The following is a 20,802-nucleotide window of genomic DNA, read 5'->3' on the forward strand; positions in this document are numbered from 1 at the left end:
GAAGTCCGCGGCCTATTTACCCAAGTTAGAGAAAAGGGCCTGTGGAAACATGAAGAGGTAAGGACCTGTCTGAGCAGGAGGGGAAGGGAGCTCTGTTTTACCTTTTAACTTAAAATGGCTTTTATTACTTTGCGCGTGGGGTATGTCACGTTCTTGGCATGGGGTTTCCTGGGAAAGGGAAGACAAAAGAGGAGGGGGCTGGGGAGACGGACTCAGCGGGCCTGCAGGGCGAAGTTCGGGAAGGGCCGCCGCCGCTGCGGGTTCCCACAGGAATGTCCTTCCAGCCCAGGCATCTAAGCCATGGCGCGGGCCTCGGGAGCCGGACGGATGCTGTGGCTTCTTCCTACTAAAAATGGACCCACCCAGGTGAAAGGGTCTTGGCCTACTGAAGCCTTGCTCCGGAAAAGCCCCAGGCCTGCGCCTCTCCCCTTACCTCCACCCTGTCCTCCGAAAGGAGACCAGGGTGGGCGCCTTTATTTGCAGGGTTTGTGTATTAAAGAAAACGCGGGCATGTACCGTTTTCAAATCTTAAAGTAAGTCACACTTTGTTTCTACAAATTTAGAAGGCAAGTACAAAACCGATTCAATATCATTGGAAAAGAAAGGCACTGGTGCGAGCAGTTCCCCCTACTGGTTCTGCAGGAAACGGCAGCTTTAACTTGGCCGGTCATTGCCCAAAGCCTGAGCTTCCCAGTTAGACAGAACACAAACCTTTTCAAAGGTTCCTCATTAAATTAGTTTTGTATTCACTTTGCAAGTAGAATAATAGCTCTGGAATAGGGCTGTGTATTTACAATTATTTATGATGCTATGCTGTCCTGCACTGTCAGTTTTTGCATCTTTTAAGAAACTGGAACTGATTTTCCCTGCCTCAAAATGACTTTAAAAAAATGATTCTTATGATATATCTCATACATGTAAAATAATGTATATATAAAGCTTAAAGACTAATAAATTACTCATACCCACTACAAGCTTTAGACCTGGAACATTACCAATACCTTAGAAGTCCCCAGTGTGCCCCCTCCCTGATAACTTCACCTCTCTACCCCCTCAAGGACCACTATCCAGAATTTCGTACTTATAATTCCCTTGCTTTTAAAAAAATACCTTTACCACTTAGGAATTTATCCCTAAACAAAACGTTGCTGATTTTATCCATTTTTTGACTTTATATAAATGGACACGTATACATTTTTCTGTGGCTTGCTTTTTTTAACTCAACATTTCCTTTTGAGATTCATGTGTACTGATGTATTTAGCTATGGTTTATTGATTTCAAAGACACTTTAAACTTAGCAAGAACTTTCTGAATTCTAGATAATAAATAAAAATTAAGACACTTAAAAAGGATTTTTAAAACTCTGGGCCTAAGGATATTTTAACGTTTCCCAAAATCGGTATAAGTCTTTCTAGAGCATGAGAATCTTGCTTATAATTATGAGGGATATTTCCCAACCCCAATAATAAAGGACTGTTTTATAAGGAAAGTATTTTAATATTTATTTTTCTCATGGAGTTAGATCATTTTTTTGTTTCTGTCTTTTATAATCTGTTGTTGCCTATTAAATAGTTCTGCTATTTCTTTGTACTCGAATTAGTGTTTTCAATTACTTATGGTTAGTTAGCTTATGTTAGCATTACCTAGATTTCTACACAGTAGTGCCTAGGCTACAAATGTTATGATCCTTTTCACATTTGTTTCTTTGCTTTTTCCTTTGGAGATCTCCTCTTTTCACAGCTCCAGATCCTGACACTACAGATGACTTGATATTTCCCTGTTCATCCTGATACTTATCTGTGCAACAGTCCTCCCATATCTCACTTTCCTTTTAGCCAATATCACTTATACTGTCACCTTAGACTCAATATGTCTTTGAATATTCCTGGTACTTCATGCTGGTGTTTCAGTTGTAATAGGTAGTTGACTCAACATGGCTAAAGCAATACTGATGTTCCCTTTTCCAAACTATTTCACCTGGAGCTTCCTCCTACCCTCATTGGAACCATCATCCTCTCAGTTTCACAGCTTGAAATTTGGAGGTTATCTTTTACTTCTCTTTTACCCCTACCTTCAAAGGGCCTCTCTTGTCTAACTCTTCATTTCTGTCCACGATTACCACTTTAGTTTGGACTTTTGTCACCTTATCCTTGATACATAGTTTTCCAGCTAGTTCTTCTGGTTTCTTTCCTACTAATCCATAAGGCATATTATAACCACATTCTTTTTTCTAAACCATCACTTGTACCATGTCATTTAACTGCCTAATAAATTACTTTCTAATACCTATACATTAAGACCTAGGCCCCTTCGTTGATGTATTTAAGGCCATTCACAATCTGAGTCCAATTACCCCTCCAAGATTAATCCCCAGTCATCCCATACTTGCTTGCCAGCTAAATTGAACTTCTCATTATCCCCCAGAGCATCTCCTTGTACTTGCTCTCCCTCTTCTTTCCTTCATCACACCCAGCCCTTTAAATGCCAGTTTAAGAAGTCTTCATTTACCCTCCTAGCTCCCAATCATTTCTTTCTTCTGTGAACTCCTAATGTGGCTTATGCTTCTTTGTATTGTTATTCTCCCCTCCCCTCCCCTCCCCTCCCCTCCCCTCCCCTCCCCTCCCCTCCCCTCCCCTCCCTTCCCCTCCCCTCCCCTCCCCTCCCCTCCCCTCCCCTCCCCTCCCCTCCCCTCCCCTCCCCTCCCCTCCCCTCCCCTCCCCTCCCACTCCCTCTCTCCTCCCTGCCAGGCACATGCATACAACACATACACTCATATAAATATATATGCAAACTCCCTAAATAAACTGCAAACTCCTTGAGGATAGGGACTATGTCTTGAATACCTTTGACTCCATCAGTACCTTACAATGTGTTGTGTGTAAGTAGGTATTGAAATGTTTGTGGAATGAATAATAAAGTACAATGGATTGTTAGAGAAGGGTCTTTGAACAAATGGGCTCACTAAAGGTAGATAATATAGGTAAAGAATAGATTCTGAGATTTCACTATCTCGTCTGCTTTCTGTATATATCCCTATATCTACTCCAGGGTAAACAGCTGTGTGAAGAGTGATGAGCATGTCCTGGAAGAGTTGGAAACAGAAGGGGAGAGGCAGCTGAAAAGCCTCCTTCAGCATCAACTTGACACCTCTGTCTCCTTTGAGGAGTAAGTACTGACTTTGCAAACAGGTATAGAGTATCATAGACCCTCACCTCTAGGTGACCCTCTTAAAGCCTGGATGGAACACTCCTCTCCCACCCCGCTTTCCTTGACAAACGTCTACATATTAGACAGGGTTTCGCCTCTGTGTCTCTTCCTCTACAAATCTTCCCATATTCCACTTTGTCTAGGCTAAGTACCTTTCCTGTGTCTTCCCTTAACATACATAGCACTTAGAACCCAGTATTATCATTGCCTGTTTACTTGCGTCTCCTTCCAGTGTTCTTCCACAAAGGCAGAAACCATTTATATCTTTTTAACCTCAGTACCCAGCACAATGCCTGATGCATAGTAGATATTCAATAAATAAATATTTGATTCAGTCAATTATTAGTCCTGGATGAGGGGACTATTGGTGGAGTTCCATATTGTTGTAGTGGTGTTTCAGCCTAGAAATAGCACTTGAGAGAGAAATTGTTGATGAGTTTCATTGTGCCTCTTTTAATGGCAAGCTCCATTTCTGTGAATTTTGGTAACTTGAAGATGTTCTTACTCTCTTCCTTCTTGGTTTGCAGATGTGTATCTAAGAAAGAGAGCTTTGCTCCTGGTACTATGTACAAGCCCTTTGGGAAGGAAGCAGCTGGGACTATGACTTTATCCCAGTTCCAAACACTGCATGAAAAGGACCAGGAAACTGCTGCTCTTAGGGAACTAGGGCTCAATGAAACAGAGATCTTAATCTGGAAGAGCCATGTTTCAGGTGAAAAGGTGAGTGGGACAATTTTTTTCTAGAAAATGGAGAGCAGTATCTCTTCATTTGGCACCAAGAACTTTTTTATTTTTAGTTCTTACAAAACTGAACTTTGTGTCTGAATCTTCTTTGGTTCCTAGGACAGGGACCTTGGAAAAGAGAAGCTATCCCTTGACTGATTAGCTGCAACATCTGTAAATGCTCCTTTCTGGGCCCTGATCATCTTCTTTCTTACTTGAGGGATCAGACTATCCCTTTCAGGGTGTGTCCTCTATGATATATGCCCTCTCATTTCTCTGGTTTCAGAGGACGAGACTGAGGGCAACCCCTGAAGCAATACAAAACTGTCTTCAAGATATTGAAGAAAGGATCTCGGAGCGCCAGCGCATCCTTTGCCTGCCACAGAGATTTGCAAAGAGCAAACAGCTGACCCGGCGAGAAATGGAAATAGAAAAGTCTTTATTTCAGGGAGCTGATCGTCACTCCTTCCTTAAGGCTCTTTATTACCAAGGTATGTGATCGCCACTAACTTTGCTATGTTCTTTCACTGAGAGAGAGATTTACCATCAGCATATTAAATACGAAGAGTTAGCGAAGAGGGTAGGGGGAAGTCAAACTATTACTACTCTTGAGGAATGTGTAGTCCTGTAAGAGAGACAAATATGTTCAGAGTTAGTTGCAATTCAATTGCTGTCTGTAAACATGCGAATAAAATGCTGAGGGAGCATAGAACATAGAGTATCTAAGTCTAGTTGGAGGAGCCAGGAGTTGACATTTGTACTAAGTCTTGATGGAGTAACGTATATTTGTCAGGTTACCTAGGTGGAGAGGGCATTACAGATAATAGGTGAATAGGAAGAAGATTGTGAAAGGACCTGGAACAATGAAAAGTTCAGTGTGGTAGGCAGTATAGGACTTGGCAGGGAATTAATTACAGGAGATGACACTAGAAAGGAAGGTGAGGCTAGATTGTAAGTTTTTAGACTGAACTATAAATTAGCCCAAAATGTATAGAGAATGGTCTGTGTCTTAATCAGAAAGAATGAGATTAACAGATAGGTTTTGCCAGGCACTGTGGAAGGTGCCCAGAAGTTTAAGAAATGGTTCCTGACTTTGTGCCAATTACAATCAGTTTTGAGAGAAACATGACATTTTGGTAACAATGCTAGATACAGTTAAGTGCTGTAGGAGTTCAGAGGAGGGAAAGGCTACTGTGAATTAACATGACCAAAAAAGTCCTCTCAGAGGAGGTAAGATTTAAATGTTCTTTAATACTACCTATTCTTTAGGAAGGAGAAAGAAAGGCATTTCTGTTGGAGCAGATTTTGTGATCACTATGGTGTGTTCGAGGGTGTTATGAGAAACAAAGGAGCTAAAATTACTTTTCTGTGGTGGGGTGTATTCAGTTAGTTAGCTGGGATATGGTTAAAGGTTTTTGAGCCAGGAGTAACATGAGAAAAGCAGTATTCGAAAATGATTAATCTGGTGACCAAGAAATACAGGGTGAGGCAAAAGTAGGTTTATATGGAAAATAATACAATAATTAATAAATAATAATACAAGAATAAGCTCTGTATTTTGCCTACCCACAACTGTAAACCTACTTTTGTCCCACCATGTATGATGAAAAAGAGGAAAAGATGGAAGCAGGGGATATGATTTAGGAGGTAATACAGTCCTTTAGGCATGAAGATATGGACTACAAAGATGGCAGTGGAATTGGAAAGAGAGGTAGGTATGGTTGTAAGAGACATTACAAAGGAAGAATTGGTAAAACTTGTTGACTGAGGCTGAAGGAGGACAGTCAATAGAGAGGAGTATGTCAAAGGTAACCCAGATGTTTCAAGGCTGTGTGACTTAACAATTGTCAAAATTAAGAAAGCTTTTATGGGGAAATTTTGAGGAAAATAATGAGTTTGGTTCTGAACATGTTGAATTAGTGAGAATGGCAGGATCATTAAATATAGATATTGAGGATACAGAAATGCAACAGTGAAGCTCAGGAGAGAGGTCAGAACTAGATCTCTAGAATTGGGAATCATCTGTGCTTAGATCATAGGTAAAGCCATGAGAATGAATGAATGATTTGTTAGAGACCACAGACATGGAAGAACAGTGGTGAAGGAAGGAAAAGAACAAATGAATAGCCTTTGTAGAGAGACATTATAGCATACTGATTAAGAACATGGGCTCTGGAAGCATACTCCTGGGAAAATTCTGGTGCCTCACTTACTAGCTATAAGATTCTGGGCAAGTTACCTCTCTAATGCTTCAGTTTCTTTGTTTGTAAAATGAGAATATTTATAGTAGCTATCTAGTAGGATTGTTAGGAGAATTCAGGTAATACATGGAAACCACTTAGAGCAGTGCCTGGTATTTGGGGGTGGGCGGGTGGTGTATGAATCTGTTCTGTTTCCTATCTTTGAAACTCCTTGCTTTAAACCTTCACAGCATACCACAAAAAGACAAGTGCAGACAAGTACATGACCTCAATGAAGAGGAAGATAAAATTAGGCACAAAAGGCAAGTCGAGAGTTTTCTTACAGTGTTAGATTTAGGAATGTAACCTAGGGTCCCAGACTTCTAAGTTGAGTGCTTATTTAATTCCATATTCAGTATATAACAATGTTTCTAGGAAATGATCCAGAGAGAGCATATTATCCTGATATAGAATATTAAAGAGAGGAGCTAGAAGAAGTTGTAAAGCTTTTACATTTAGTGTTGTTGAGTTTTTTCTCTATACCTTTAAGTTATTGTATCAGACATAAAACAACCTAATGATTTTTAGATACTATTTCACAAGTAACTCTGAATATTTTTATTAATCAGTAAAGTATAACTATTGATGATGATGATGATGATGATATAATAGCTAATATTTTCTTTTATTTTTAACATGAACTTACAATAAAATTGCCTGATTTTTTATATACAGTTCTGTGAATTGTAAATCATGTAATTCATTTAGATTCATGTAATCACCACCACAGTCAGGACAGAGCTCCATCACCACTCCACCCATAATTTCTGGCAATCACTGATCTGTTTTCCATCACTGTAGTTTTGTCTCTTAGAGAATGTCTTACAAATGGAATCACAAGATATATAATCTTTTGAGAGTACCTTCTTTCATTCAGTGTAATGCCGTTGAGATTCATCTAAGTTGTGTGTATCAATAGTTCATTCATTTTGCTAAGTAGTGTTCCATTGTATGGATGTTCCAAAGTTTGTTTATACATTCACCCATCGAAGTGTATTTGAGCTGTTTTCAGGTTATGGTGATTATGAATAATACTGATATGAACATTCTTGTACAGGTTTATGTGTGAACATAAAATTTTTATTTCTCTAAGGTAAATATCTAGGAGTGGGATTACTGGGTCATATGGTAAGTGTTTGTTTAACTTTATAAGAAACTGCAAAACCATTTTCCAGAGTGGCTAAATCATTTTGCATTTCCACCAGCAATGTATGAGAGTTCCAGTTGCTCTACATCTTTGTCAGCATTTGGTATTGTTGATATTTATTTTAGTTATTCTATTAACTGTGAAGTGGTATTTCATTGTAGTTTTAATTTGCACTTCCTCAGTGGCTAATGATGTTGAACATCTTTTCATATGCTTATTTGCCATCCTTATATCCTGTTTGCTGAAGTGTCTGTTCAAATCTTTGGCTGTTTTTAATTGGGTTGTTTATTTTCTTCCTGATGACTTTTGAGAGTTCTTTATAATATTCTAAACACAATTCTTTGTTGGATATCTGATTTGCAAATATTTTATCCCATTATGTAGCTTGTCTTTTCATTCTTTTAACACTGTCTTTTGTGGAACAAACTTTTTATTGTGGTAAAATATATCTAACTAAAATTGACTGTTTTAACCATTTTTAAGTGTTGAGTTCTGTGGCATTAAGTATATACATTGTTGTGCAACCATCACCACCGTTTATCTACACAACTTTTTCATCTTTCCAAACTGAAACTCTGTACCCATTAAAAAACGCTAACTCCCCATTCCCCCCTCTCCTGGCAACCACCATTCTAATTTGTGTCTCTATGAATTTGACTATGCTAGGTACCTCATGTAAGTGGGATCATATAGTATTTGTGTCTGGCTTATTTCACTTAGCATAATGTCGTCAAGGTTATCCATGTTGTAGCATGTGTCAGAATTTCCTTCCTTTTTAAGGCTGACTAATATTCCATCGTGTGGATACACCACATTTTAATCTATTCATCTGTCAGTAGACAGTTGTGTTGCTTCTACCTTTTGACTGTTGTGAATAATGCTGCTATGAACCTGGATTTACAAGTATCTGTTGAAGTCTCTGCTTTAAATTTTTTTGAGTAAATACCCAGAAGTAGAATTGCTGGGTCATATGGTAATTCTGTGTTTATTTATTCTTTTAAGTAACCCCCATACTGGTTTCCATAAAGGCTATATCATTTTACATTCCCACCACCAATGCACAAGGGTTCCAATTTCTCTGTACCCTTGCCAACAGTTATTTTCTTTTATTAATTTTTATAATAGCCATCCTAATGCATGTGAAGTGGAATTTCCTTATAGTTTTGTTTTGCATTTCCCTAATGACTAGTGATGTTGAACATCCTTTAATGTGCTTTTTGGCCATTTGTATATCTTTGGAGAAATGTCTATTTAAGTCCTTTGCTATTTTTTAAATGGGTTGTTTGTTTATTTTTTGTTGGGTTTTAGCAGTTCTTTATATATTCTGGATATTGATCCCTTATCAGATATATGATGTGCCTTCTCACTCTGTTGATAGTGCCCTTTGATGCACAAAAGTTTTTATTTTTGATGAAGTCCAGTTTCTCAATTTTTTCTTTTGTTACCTGTGTTTTTGCTGTCATATCCAATAAATCACTGCCAAAGCTAATGTCGTAAAGCTTTTCTCCTATATTATCTTCTGAGAGTTTTATAGTTTTAGCTCTTACATTTAGGTCTTTAGTCCATTTTGAGTACTTTTTGTGTATGGTATAAGATAAGGGTCTAACTTCATTTTTTTAATGTTGGTATTTAGTTTTTTCAGTACTACTTGATGAAAACACTGCCCTTCTCCATTAAATGGACTTAGCACCCTCTCTGAGAATCATTTGACCATTAATACAAGAGGTTCTCCATTCTGTTCCATTGTTTTATATTTCTGTCTTTATGCTAATACTACACTTTTAATTACTGTAGATTTGTAGTAAGTTTTGAAGTCAGTAACTTTGTTCTTCTTTTTAAAGATTGTTTTCACTACCTGTGGTCCCTTCAAATACCATTTGAATTTTAGGATGGCTTTTCCTGCTTCTGTAAAAATTGTCATTGGGATTTTGATAGAGATTATATTGAACCTGTCGATCACTTTGGGTAGCATTGACATCTTAACGATATTAAGCCCATGAACATGGAATGTCTTTGCATTTGTTTGTGTCTTTAATTTCTTTCAGCAATATTTTTTAGTTTTCAGTGTACAAGTTTTTTGCCTCATCAAATGCTTTAAATTTTGATACAATCAAGTTTGACAAGTTTTTCTTTCATAGATCGTGGTTTGTTTTTCTCATGTCTAAGAATTCTTTTTCTAACACCAGATTATGAAAAAGACTGTTTCCTTTTTTTCTCCTAACAGTTTTATAGTTGTATGTTTTACATTTAGATCTATGATACATTTTGACTTTATGTTTATATAAGGTATGAGATTTAGGTTGGGCTTTACTTTTTCGCCTATGAATGTCCAATTGTTCCAGCACTAATTGCTGAAAAGAGTATTCTTTCTCTATTTACTTGCCTTTGCATTTTGTCAGTAATCTGGCCATATGTTTGTGTTAATAATGAGTATCATAATTAATAGTGAAAGACTGAAAAATTTTCCCCAATATCAGGAATAAGACAAGGATGTCCGCTCTCACCACTTTCATTCATAGTGCCATGAAATTAGAAATCAATAATAGAAGGACATTTCCCTGGCCGGTTTGGCTCAGTTGGTTGGAGCATTGTCTCATACAATGAAAGGTTGTGGGTTCGAGTTCTGGTCAGGACACATACCTAGATTGCAGGTTCAATCTCTGGTCAGGGCACGAACGGAGACAACCAATCAATGTTTCTCTCTCGCATCGATGTTTCTTTCTCACATGGATGTTTCTCTCTCTCCCTTCCCCTCTCTCTAAAATCAGTAATAAAAAAATAATAAAAGGAAATTAAGAAATCTACAAATATATGGCAATTAAATAACATTGTACTGAATAACTAGTTGATCAAAAAAAATCACAAGGGGCGTTAGAAAATACTTCTCGAGATGAATAAAAACAAAATGTAACATATCATAACTTATGCAGTGCAGTAAAAGCAGTATTTAGGGGTATATTTAAAGGTGTAAATGCCCATATTAGTAAAGAAGAAATCTCACATTAGTAACCAAAACTTCTACCTTAATAAGCTATAAAAGTTTGTCTAAACCCATAAAATATACAACATCAAGAGTGAACCATAATGTAAATTATAGGCTGGGCAATTATGATGTGTCAATGTTATATTCGTTATTTGTAAGAAACGTACTACTCTGATAGGAGATATTGATAATGGGTGAGGCTATGCCTGTGTGGGGACAGGGCACTGTGTGGGAAATTTCTGTACCTTCCCTCCAATTTTGCTGTGAACCTATAACTGCTCTAAGAAAATAATGACTTAATAAAATAAAAAAGAAACTACAAAAAGAAGAGCAAACTAAATCCCCGTCAGGCTGAAGGAAGGAAATAATAAAGATTAGATCCAAAATGAAGTAGAGAATTGAAAAAATAGGGAAAATCAACAAACCAAAAGTTGGTTCTTTTTGGAAAGAGCAACAAAATTCGTAATCCTTTAGCTAGACTTACCAAGGAAAAAAGAGAAAAGACTCAAAATTCTTATGCCCAGCTCTATTTTGATTCTTTTTTTTTTTTATTGAATATCTTTTGTGCATCTTTTTACTTTTAACCTTTTTAAAAAAATCTAAATTGTAGACAGCAAATAGTTAGATCATGTTTTCTTTTTAATCCATTCTCCAATTGAGTAGAGTGTTTAGTTCATTTATATTTAATGTATTTAATTGGAATTAGTTTATAAAGTAGATTTTTCAAAATCTGCCATTTTGCTGTTTGCTTTTCTGTATGTCTTTTATCTTTTTTGTTCCTCTCTCACTCCATTTATTCCTTAATGTTAAATAGGTATTTCTAGTATATCATTTTAATTAACTTGCTTCTTTTACTGTTTGAAAAGTTATTCTCTTAGTAGTTGCTCTGGGGATTGTAATTAACATCTTAGCTTAAACAAATTAGTTTGTATTAATACCAACTTAATTTCAATAATATTAAAAAACTTTGTTTCTGTTTAAGTCTGATCTCTTCTTCCTCTGTTGTACTATTATTGTCATACAAATTACATCTTTATAGATTTTAAGCTCATCAACATTTTTATAATTATTGCTTTATGTTGTTATAAGGCAGATAGGACAAGAAAAAGAGTTACAAAGACAAAAACATTTGTACTGCCTTTTATGTTTATCTATGTAGTCAACTTTAGTAATGCTCTTTCTTTGTGTGGATTTGAGTTACTGTATAGTGTCCTTTTATTTCAGCCTGAAGCACTCCATATAGTTTTTCTCATAGGTGAGGTCTTTTAGTAATGACATCTCTCAATTTGTGTTTATCTTGGAATGTTTTAATTTATCCTTTAGTTTTAAAATATAATTTTTTTGCCAGACATTGAATTTTTGGTTGGCAATCTTTTATCTTTCAGCATACCAAATATGTCATCTCACTGCCTTTTGGCCCCTGTAGTTTCTTTTGAGAAGTCAGCTGTTAATCTTAGGACCCCTTATCCATGATGGGTCTCTTCTCTCTTGCTTCTTTCAAGATTTGTTCTTCATCTTTCTCTTTCGACAATTTGGCTACATGTCTAAGTGTTTCTTTGGATAGACTCCAAGTAGATCTCTTTGAATTTTATCTTACTTGGAGTCTGTAGAGGTTCTATGATATGTAGATTAATGTTTTTCATCAATCTGGGGAAGCTTTCAGCCATTAATTATTCAAGTATTCTTTTTGACCCTTCTTCTCCTTCTCTGAGTTTTCTATTATGCATATGCTGGTATGCTCAATGGTCTCCCACAGGTCTCTGAGTCTCTGTTATTTTTTCTTCATTATTTTTTTCTTTCTGCTGCTCAGATTAAGTAGTCTTTCTCCGATGAGGTAGGCAGCGTATCTCAAATTTTGCTGATTCTTCTGTTAGTTCAGATCTTCTATTGAGCCCCTCCAGTGTATTTTTTTTAATGTGTTGTACTTTTCAACTCCATAATTTCTATTTGGTTTTTAGTATAATTTCTTTCTCTTTATTTTTATTCCCTATTTGGTATGGCATTTTGAAACATTCTTGTAGTTCTTTACACATGATTTCCTTTAGTTGTGTCTGAGAAGTCAAATGTGCTTCCTTAGGATAGTTTTGATCAATTTCCTGTGTATAGGCCATACTCCCCCCCCTTTCTTTTTTTACAATGCCTTTGTCTTAGCTCAGGTTGTTATAACCAAGTACCATAGACTGAGTGACTTATAAAAAGCAGAGGCTTATTTCTCACAGTTCTAGAGGCTAGAATTCTGAGATTAGGATTCCAGCATTATCATGTTCCAGCATTATCTTCTGGGTTGCACACTGCTAACTTCTTGTTGAATCCTCACATGGAAGAGAACAGAGAGAAGCAAGCTCTCTGATGATTCTTATGATGGCACTAATCCCATTCCTGAGGGATCCACACTGATGACCTCATCTAATCCTAATTACCTCTCAAAGGACCCCACCCCCATTACCATCACATTAAGGGTAGGGTTTCAATATATGAATTTTGAGGTTGGGGGGACACAAATATTTAGTTTGTAACAGTCTTGTAATTTTGTTGCAAATTAGACATTTAAAATAATATAATGTGAAAACTCTGAAAATCAATCAATTCCCCTTGTTGTTGTTGCTATTTATTTGTTTAATTACTTTACTGAGCCAATTCTGTAAATTTTGAATTCTTTCTTATGTGCAGCCACTGAAGTCTGTTCAGTTAGCATAGTGGTCTGCTAATGATTGGAGTTTTCCTTAAATGCCTTGAACCAAAAAACCTTCCAGCCTTTGCCGTGTGTGTGTGTGTGTGTGTGTGTGTGTGTGTGTGTGAGTGAGTGTGAGTGTGTTTCGTCAGTCTTTCGATGCTTAGGCGGGTAGTTTGCAACTGTTCCTTCGACTTCACTTTCTGCTTGTGTGGAGCCTCAAGGTCAGCCAGAAGTGAGAAATTAGTGTCTTCTCAGCCCCTAACTTACCTGGGCATACACATAGCTCCGCACAGGTTCATTACCTTCTAGAGTCTCAGGAATATATCTTAACTTTTCAAAGATTGCTATGGACATCTCATTCCCTCTTATTCTTTCTTTTTAAAATTGTGGTAATAACTTAACATGAGATTTACCTATTAACAAATTTTAAGTTTACAAGACAGCATTATTAACTATAGGTACAATGTTGTACAGAAGATCTTTGGAACTTAGTCATCTTGCATCACTGAAAATGTATAACCATTAAATAGTAATTCCCCATTTTCCCCTTCCCCTAGCCCCTGGTAACCAGCATTATACTCTCTGCTTTTATGTGTTTATTTTATCTACCTCATATAAATTGTATCATTAAGTATCTTTCTCTATTTGACTGGGTTATTTCACTTAGCATAATATCCTCAAGGTTCATCTATGTTGTGACATAGCAGGATTTGCTTTTTTTTAAAGGTTGAATAACATCTAATACACGTATATACCACATTTTCTTCATCCATCTACGGGAATTAAGTTATTTCCACATCTTGGCTATTGTGAACAGTGCTGCAATGAATATGTGAATGAGGTTTCTCCTGGAGACCCTGATTTCAAGTCTTTTGGATAAATGCTCACATTATATATTTCTATTTTTCATCTTTTGTTGAACTTCCATACTGTTTTCTACAGCAGTCACATCATTTTACAATCCCATCAAAAGTGTACAAGTGTTCCAGTTTTCCAGATCCTTGCCAACACTTCTTTTGTTAATAGTCACACTATAATTTCATTGTGGTTTTGATTTGCATTTCCATGAGGATTAGAGATGTTGAACACCTTTTCATATACTTGTTGGCTATTTGTACATCTTCTTGGAGGAATGTCTATTCACATACGTTGCCTATTTTTTAATCATGTTTTGTTTTTATGCCACTGAGTTGTAGGAGTTCCCTGTATGTTTTGGATGTTAACCCCTTATCAGATAAATGGTTTCCAAATATTTTATCCCATTCTGTAGGTTGCCTTTTTACTGTATTATTTGTCTCTTTTGCTATGCAGAAACTTTTTAGTTTAATGTAGTCCTACTTATCTTTTTGTTTTTGTTGCCTGTGCTTTTGAGGTTATATCAAATAAATTGTTGCCAATACCAGTGTCAGGAGGCCATTCCTCTGTTTTCTTCTAGGAGTTTTAGAGTTTCAGGGCTTATTTTTAAGTCTTTAATCAATTTTGAATTGATTTTTGTGAGTGGCATAAGATAGGGTCCAATTTCATTCAAATGTGGATATCCAGTTTTCCCGGCGCCATTTGTTGAAAGGACTATCCTTTCCCCATTGTGTATTCCTGGCACTCTTGTCAAAGATCAGGTGACTATACATGTGTGGTTTCTTGCTGGACTCTCAGTTCTGTTCCACTGATCTGTATGCCTGTCTTTAAGCCAGCATCATACTGTTTTAATTGCTGCATTTTTGTAGTCTTTTTTGAAATGAGAAAGTATGATGCTCATTCCCAATTTCCCTTTTAAAAGTTTTTTGTCAGGCTCTTCTTTTTTTTTCTTTTTTCTTTTTTTAATATATATCTTTGTTTATTTCAGAGAGAGGCTCTTCTTACCCCACTGGTAATGCCATCTCAAGCAGCTGCAATTTTAAACAACTTCTATTGACTAGTTTTGACAAATGACCTAGGGATGGGATGTTATCACAGTGAGATATGAACCAAGTCAAAAACAAGCCCTCAGAATATAGCTTTTCATTAATGTGTTATGCAGGTCAAATGGTGACGGTTGTCTTAGGATGGGGCTTTGGGGAGCTCCAGAACTGCTCTGCTTTCTATAGCATTGCTTAGTATGCTATTTTTTACAACTACCATAGTTGTGAATTATTGGTTTACAAGGCTACTGCAAAGCTGGAGAGAGGGAATAGGAGTATGGAAAGTTGGAATGTAACAAATCTTTCTACTCTTACTGAGACTCAGCTGTTTTTCTTAAATAACTGTTCCTCATGTTGTTGCAAGCCTTTATTTAATTTCCAGATTTATCAAAAGTTTGATTTTGACAATTTTTGCAAGTGTTTTTATTTTATTTTTTTCTTCTATGGAGGAACAGATCTTTAGAGGCCCTTACTTCAACATTCAGAATTACTTTCTCTCCATTTTACTTTTATCCTGTCTATATTATTATATTTGAAAGTGAGTTTCATATTTTTAAAAAGTAAGTTTCTTACAGAATGTAGTTGGATCTTTTTTTTTACTTCTTTATTGAGTTATCATTTACACACCATAAAGCTCACTAATTTTAAAGGTACAATTCAGTGATTTGTAGTAAATTTATAGAGTTCGTCAACCATCACCACAATCCAGTTTTAGAACATTTCCATCACCCCAGAAATTATTCTCAGTCCGTTTCCTCTCCCAACCTAGGCAGCTACTAATCTACTCTCTGTCCTTATGGATTTGCCTGTTCTGGCTATTTCATATAAATGGAATCATATGATATGTAGACTTCTTTAACTTAACACAATGTTTTAATTATGTCTAGAACTAGTATTTTCCCATTACTGAAGGATTTCGCAGTACTCGGGGCTTTTGTGTGCAAGCTGAGGATATCTTCAATAGTCAGCCAGGCAGCTTACAATGTCATCTTAGCCTTCACTTCCTGTTTGCTCAGAGACTCAAGATTAGTCAGAGCTAAGAGCTAAGGCTTTTTCAGGTCTTTCCTGAGCACTCACAAAGTTCTGGCCGTGTGGACAGCCCTATTATGCATGTGTGTGGCCTTCTAGTTTCCTAGAAATAATGTTGCAGCTTTTCAGAGCTCCCTAAGGACATATATTTCCCCAGGATTTCTTTCTCAGCTTTTTGGTTAACCTATTATTTTCCCCAACCTCACCACTTCAGATAGCTGTAAAATTCGACAACTGCCCCTGATTGTTTTTGACAAAAATTGTAGGGGGAAACGCTGTTGGCACTGGGTGAGCTTTGAGTCAGATCAAATAAAAATATTGCCTGTGCGATCTTCCAGAGAATCAGTAGACAGGCCAGGTAATGAAAACTCTCTGAGAATGGTGCACTGAAAGAGCTCCAATCCTGTTCTTTCTTCTCCAGTGGCTGCCAGGCTGCTGGTTTTCACTGTGATTTGGGGTTGTTAGTTTTCAAGGTTACCACAGACCTGGGAGAAAAGGATGAGAATGGCCGTGTTAAAATGCCACAAAACTTATTATTCTTACTGAGATTCAGCTCAGTAATAAATGTTCTTGAATTTTCCTTGAATAGATGTCCCCCCGATTGCTGCAAGCCTTTGGTTAATTTTCAGAATTCTGAAAAAGTTGATTCTGACAGTTTCTGCCAGTGTTACCATTGCTTTTATGGAGGAGAGAATTTTATGGGGTCCTTACTCTGCCATTTTCACTGATGTCACCTCTCTTGATGGCATCTTTTGAAGCTTGAAAAGTTTCTGATTTTGATGGAGTATAACTTTCTAATTTATTTTATGATTTCTGCATTTGGCCCTGTAACTAAGATGTCTTTGTAACCCAAGGTCAGAAAGATTTTCTCATGTGTTCTTCTAGCAGATTTATACTTTCAGCTCATACATTTAGGTCAATGAACCATTTTCAGTTAATTTCTGCATTATATGTTTGGTTTAAGGTTTGGGTTACATTAATCTCTTTGCATGTCCAATTGTCCTGGCACCTTTAGTTGAAAAGACTATCCTTTCCCAATTAAATTGTCCCTTTTTACTCTCTGTTTACTTTTCAGCAATTTGATTGTACTGTGTCTGGACATGGGTTCTTTGTTATTTCAAATTCTGAGCTTCTTACCTATTCCACCAGCTACTGTATACTTTTCACAGTCTTAGAATGCTCCATACATTCTCTCTACATTTTACAACTATTTGGTGAGAGAGACAGGGCAAACTGTGCTTACTTCATCTTACCTGGAAACAGAAGTCTTAATAGCTAATAATTTTTGAGGGCTTATTTGTGCCAGTCTTTGCGCTAAGCATTTTGCACATTAACTTATTTGAGCCCTATGAGATAGTGGCAGTATTATACCCATTTTACAGATAACAAAATTGAGCTTGTGAGAAAATAAGTGACTTTCTCAAGTTCAATTATTAAGTGGCCATGCTAGGACTTAAATCTGGGTAAGTTCTTACATGTAAGTCTGTGATATTGATCATGGCATTTGTATATGTGATTTGAAAAGATTTTTTTTGTTTATTAAATGTGATTTTACTGTATCATAATATAAATTTTTTTGGGGGGGAGAGTAACACATTTCCTATTTTCTAACCTTAAATCTGTGGGAAAACAATATATGTTATTTCTAGAAATATACTTGCTCTGAAATTTTAAACTCCAGTATATTACTCTGTCACCACAACCTTTTTCTAATCCTTCTGGCTTTCACAGTTCTCTTACACCCATTATACCATCCTTCAACCCTGTTAAAATCTCCAATCCCTTGACCTTTTTCTTTTTTCCCAATATGTCATTCCCTTCTTGTCTCTTTCTTTCCACATCTTACTTAGACTCCACCATCCATTATTTACCCATGTTCTTGCCAATGAATCGTTCTTGCTTTCTTGTCTATGAATCATACCCACCCAGCAAAAGCTCAACTCTGAATCAATCCAACTAATTACCTTCTTTATTTCTGCATAATGGCTTTTGAGCACTACTAGAGAAAAATCATATAATTTTGTTGATTAGTGCCTCTACAAGTTTCTCATCTCTAGTATTGTCTAGAGCCTTCTTCCTTCTACAGCAATCTCTCTCCTATTCCCTAGTAAGTTGTCTGTTTTATCCCTTTACAAATACTATTTTAGATCTTCATTACTCATCTCTATTCCTCTGTTTCATTATTTTTAACAGATAATCTTCCTTCCTACTTCAAAGGAAACACTGCCATTGGCAAGGACCTTCATCCACTTTCTTCCCGACTCTCTTGCTAACTCCTACCTCCTAACTCTCTGTTTTTTCCATCTCCACTCAGTGCTAGGGACATCTTCTCTGCCTAAAGTTAATCTTTATACCTTTGTGCTGGATCCTATTCCTCTTCTCTCCCCTAGGGACCTCAATCAGTTATCCCCAGTATTGCTTCTTTTCTTTCAGGATTTTAACATGATTTGTACCGTTTGCTGGTTTCCATGGTGTACATACTCCTACAATGAATTATCTTTATTTTTTTTTATATATGTCTCTATTGATTTCAGAGAGAGGGAAAAGGAGAGAGAGAGAGACAGAAATATCAATAATGAGAGAGCCATTAATCAGCTGCCTCCTGCATGCCCCCTTCTGGGGATTGAGCCTGCAACTTGGGCATGTGCCCTGACTAGGAACCGAACCAGTCTCCTGGATCATAGGTTAACACTCAGCTGCTGAGCCACACTGGCCAGGCCATGAATTATCTTTAAGAAAAAGATTTTTTTAAATGCCCTTCAATTGTTTAGCTACTTGAGTAAATATACATTTAGATTTTCTCCCTTCACTATATACCATAAGTAGCAATTAGTTTAAAAAATGAAATGTAGCCCTGCTGGCATGGCTCAGTGGTTGAGCATGGACCTATGAACCAGGAGGTCACAGTTCGATTCCTGGTCAGGGCACAAGTCTGGGATGGGGGCTTGATTCCCAGTAGGAGGCGTGTAGGAGACAGCCCAACTGTGACTGTCTTTCATCATTGATGTTTCTATCTCTCTCTCCCTCTCCATACCTCTCTCGGAAATCAATTAAAAAAAATGAAATATAAAAATTGAAGGCCTAAAAAGGATAGAATTAAGTGCATATGTTAATATTTTTGATAACCAAATGGGGATTTTTTTTTCAATCTTTAATAAAAAATTTTCAAAGACACAGAGAAGCTGAAAGAATTTTATCACAAACATCCATTATATCATTGGCTAGATTCTACCATAAATATTTTACTTTATCACATATCTGTCTATCCCTCTATCATAATCTATCTTACTTTATTGATGTATTTAAAATAGTCAACGTAAATACATGTTCCCTCTAAAGACTTCAGTATGCATATTGTTAGAATTAAATATTTACTTTTTCTTTGATGTAAAATTTGCATGCAATGAAATGCATAAATCTTAAGTGTTTATTTGCTGACTTTTGACCAGTGTTTACATTTTCATAGTGATGTGTTGGTAAATGTTTAATACCAGCTCTTCAGAAAGAAAAAAGCTCTGATTTGTATCATTTGCCAGTTTCCAGGTTTACATACTCTATTTTGGCTGATTTCAAGCTACCACTGTGTTCACTGAATGTGGAGTTTGGAGGAGATGTGCAAATCATTGACCCATCTCCAGCACACCACTGCATCTATATAACCTGACCCCTATTAACACATAGTAGATTTCTATCACCCCAGAAAGTTCCATAATTCTTTTCAGTAATTCCCTCCCAGAAGCAACTAGTGTTCTAATTTTTTTGACTACAGATTAGTTTTGCCTATTTTTAGAACTTAGATAACTAAAACCATACATGCACTATTGTATTCTTTGTGTAAGGTTTCTTTAATTCACCATAATCTTTTTGAGATTAATTTCTGTTCTGTGTATCAATAACGTTTCCTTCTCTCTACAACAAAATTTCTTGGAAAAGTTTTCTGTAATCACTATTATTTTTCTAGGACTGCCATAACAAATTACTAGAAATGCTGTGGCTTAGAACAACAAAAATGTATCCTTTCTCTACTCTCCTCTTTACTTCCTTCTGAGCACTCACCAGAACTGCTATTAACATCTATATTGCTGAGGAGATTAAAGATGGTAGCAGACTGAGTGGAAGCTACACTGACACTCTCCTGGGACCAAACTGGAATTACAACTAAAATATAGAAAAACCATCCTGAATAATCAACTGTAACTGCAGACGAACTGGAGAGCACCCTCATAACCAAGGATTAAAAGTGGAGACCTCATAGAGACTGATAAGAAGTGCTAGGGAGCGAGAAAGCTGGCAGGTTCCCACAGGCAGCAGCTGAAGGTCCAGAGGGATATCTAGCTGTCGGGGGTTCACACTGAGGACTCTGGGGCTTAAACCCCAGGCTGGGCTTCCCAGCCAAGAACACCAGAACTGAGAAAGGTGCCCACATAACATTTGGCTGTGTAAAGCAGCTGGTTTCTGTCTGCCAGGGAGAGATGGCTGGAAATGAAGGCACCCTCTTAAAGAGCCAACACACAAAGTTTTGTGTGCAGCTACTCACCTTGGCTCCAGCAGAGGGGGGGCAGAGTGGACTGGAGCTGTGTGAGGAGAATCTGGGGTTGTGGGCTCTGGAGATAGAGCTTAGAGGGCACCCCTCTCAATTCCTGTACCGAGTCATTCCCCCATACTGCAGAAGACATCTTTCTTAGGCAGACATTTTGCTGCTTTTGCCTGGGGGTGAGGAGCAATTGCACCATCCTGCTAGAAAACCTCCTGCCCTACCCTAAGGAGTTTCTAACGCCTAAATTTCTGTTAGGAGAATGATAACAATCAGCTGCCCCACCCTGTGGTGTTTCTATAGCTTGAGGCTCATTAACAGAATCAGATTAATCAGCCTGTAGGCAGAGGCAGCCCTCAGAGTGCT

The 20,802-nt window shown here is 37.0% G+C and overlaps 1 protein-coding gene across 3 annotated transcripts in view; it reads left to right on the forward strand.

The window, feature by feature from the left end:
- Nucleotides 1-20,802, forward strand: part of RBM41 (RNA binding motif protein 41) — a 55,895-nt gene continuing 35,093 nt past the window's right edge. The window contains exons 1-6 of one of the 3 annotated variants that reach the window (XM_081126771.1): nt 14-57; nt 3,050-3,166; nt 3,736-3,928; nt 4,218-4,422; nt 6,363-6,434; nt 7,265-7,299. In XM_081126771.1, the coding sequence (XP_080982897.1) occupies nt 50-57; nt 3,050-3,166; nt 3,736-3,928; nt 4,218-4,422; nt 6,363-6,434; nt 7,265-7,299 (630 nt within the window). In that variant the 5' untranslated portion in view covers nt 14-49. Of the gene's footprint in view, nt 58-3,049; nt 3,167-3,735; nt 3,929-4,217; nt 4,423-6,362; nt 6,435-7,264; nt 7,300-20,802 lie in introns of all 3 variants that reach the window. The other 2 variants (XM_081126769.1, XM_081126770.1) reach the window with 2 other exon arrangements.

Source organism: Miniopterus schreibersii (assembly GCF_964146895.1).
Source record: "Miniopterus schreibersii genome assembly, chromosome: X".
NCBI classification, from domain to species: domain Eukaryota; kingdom Metazoa; phylum Chordata; class Mammalia; order Chiroptera; family Miniopteridae; genus Miniopterus; species Miniopterus schreibersii.